This window comes from Atta cephalotes (assembly GCF_000143395.1).
Source record: "Atta cephalotes unplaced genomic scaffold scaffold00011, whole genome shotgun sequence".
NCBI lineage: Eukaryota > Metazoa > Arthropoda > Insecta > Hymenoptera > Formicidae > Atta > Atta cephalotes.
The window spans coordinates 1,678,627-1,680,512 of record NW_012130075.1 but is presented as its reverse complement, the minus strand read 5'-3'; the positions used below and the strand labels follow the sequence as shown (position 1 = coordinate 1,680,512).

The following is a 1,886-nucleotide window of genomic DNA, read 5'->3' as shown; positions in this document are numbered from 1 at the left end:
GAGAGAGAGAGAGATCTACATAGTATATTTAGATTTACCTAGCTAAGTTATTTATAGATATCAGCAAAATCGTTCTTTCCATATATGAATTTAATCTGGACGAAATTAGATTCTGTTATATAAAAGTAATAAAATATAAAATAATAAAAATAATAAAATATAAATTAAATAATTAAATAATATAAAATATAAATAAAATATAATAAAATATGAATGTATAATAAAATATAAATTTACATATATAAAATTCATATAAATATAAATTTAAAGAAATATGAGAAGATTTCGCATATTCGTAATGAAGCGAAGAAATAAAATAAAATGTCAAAATAATTTTGTATTATTTTTTTAACATAAATTATTGTGTGACTTATATTAATTTTCAAAGTCATAATTCAAATTCACAATGTAGCTTACATTTTTTATGATATAGATATATCTATTGGAATGATATAACACTCTAAGATTCATCGCATTTTCTCAGTACAAAGAATAATAACTATTGAGACAATTGAGACATTGTGTTTTTGTTCAAAAGGCAAGATTGGATAAAGAAAAATCGATTGATCGTCCATTATTAATTAAATGCCGAGTTTATTGACGTACCGAGGGAATTAGCTGGAGATGATGGTCTGCTGCCAGGTGCTGGTCCAGGAGGTTCATTGTCCTCATCGCCTCGCACATCACCATCCACAAGATCCTTATCAATATCCTTTTGATCATGGTCATTCATCTCCTTGTTGGATCGCAAGGAGTCGCGGTTAGTCGATATCCGGAGCCGTTCTACGCTGGAACGATCGCTGCCACCACGATGCAGGAAGCCGCTTCGGTTCGCCGATCCCCGATCCGGGCTGGCGCTACCCGATCGAGAATCCACACTACCTCCGGATCCACCCAGCCGCGTCTTCTCCAAAGCAGGGGCATACGGTCGGCGAGCTTTCTCGCTCGGACTTCGGCAGGGTGATCCATTTCTTCGTTCTAATAATGAAAATAGGATAATTCTTCAAACTTTTTTGAATAAATAAGAAAGAAAGAGAGAAAATGTCAAGAAAAACTCAAATATGTTTAAATAAATACAGATAAAACATCACGATAGAAAAGAATTTCTATTTTCTAAATTTATATGCATATATTAAAATTTTCTCTTATTTAGAATAATTGTACGAAATTTGATCTTCCAAGTTAAAACATATCAAATTTATGCCAATTACATGAACCGTATTATTTGAATTAGCATTTCTACATTTGATTCGGCGTGTTTTATTCAATTAGCTAGTTAATAGATTTACAATGGCTGCCTATTTGCAATAAATATGTAATTTAAATCATAAATTAAATAAATTCAGCGTACAACAAATTTAACACACAACATAATCTAATCGCATTTATTTAAAAGTCACATTAATTGTCGTTCTTAAATGATGTAGTATGATTCTTGATAGACACAAAACTCAACTCGTGAACGATCGCACTCGAATGTATTGGGCTAGAATGAGGAAAGAAGTAGCAGCACGGAGAACGACTTATATTGGCGCACGAAGAAATCGCTGGAATGAAGCCTTTATAGGAACATGCGTCCGATCCGAGACGGATGCAGTGTGCTCGATAAAATGGATTCAACCAGCGATCTCGACGATGAATATCTCTACGTGAAGCGCATGATCGATACGATGAGTGCTTCGAATGCATTCATCCCGAATTTGCATCTACACACGGAGGTCCACTCTTCTTTAGCGAGTATGTTCGTATCTCTCCTCTACAAGAGAGAAGGGACTGGAGAGAAGAAGGAAAGGGGGGGGGGGGGAGAGAGAGAGAGAGAGAGAGAGAGAGAGAGAGAGAGAGAGAGAGAGAGAGAGAGAGAGAGAGAGAGAGAGAGAGAGAGAGAG

General features: G+C 34.9%; 1 protein-coding gene across 1 annotated transcript in view; it reads right to left on the bottom strand.

Annotated features, from left to right (window-relative positions):
• The window catches only part of LOC105617115, a 73,200-nt gene that overhangs the window by 25,885 nt on the left and 45,429 nt on the right, over window positions 1-1,886 (bottom strand). Inside the window, exon 4 of the mRNA XM_012198693.1 lies at window positions 590-978. Coding sequence (XP_012054083.1) covers window positions 590-978 — 389 coding nt within the window. The remainder of the gene's footprint in view (window positions 1-589; window positions 979-1,886) is intronic.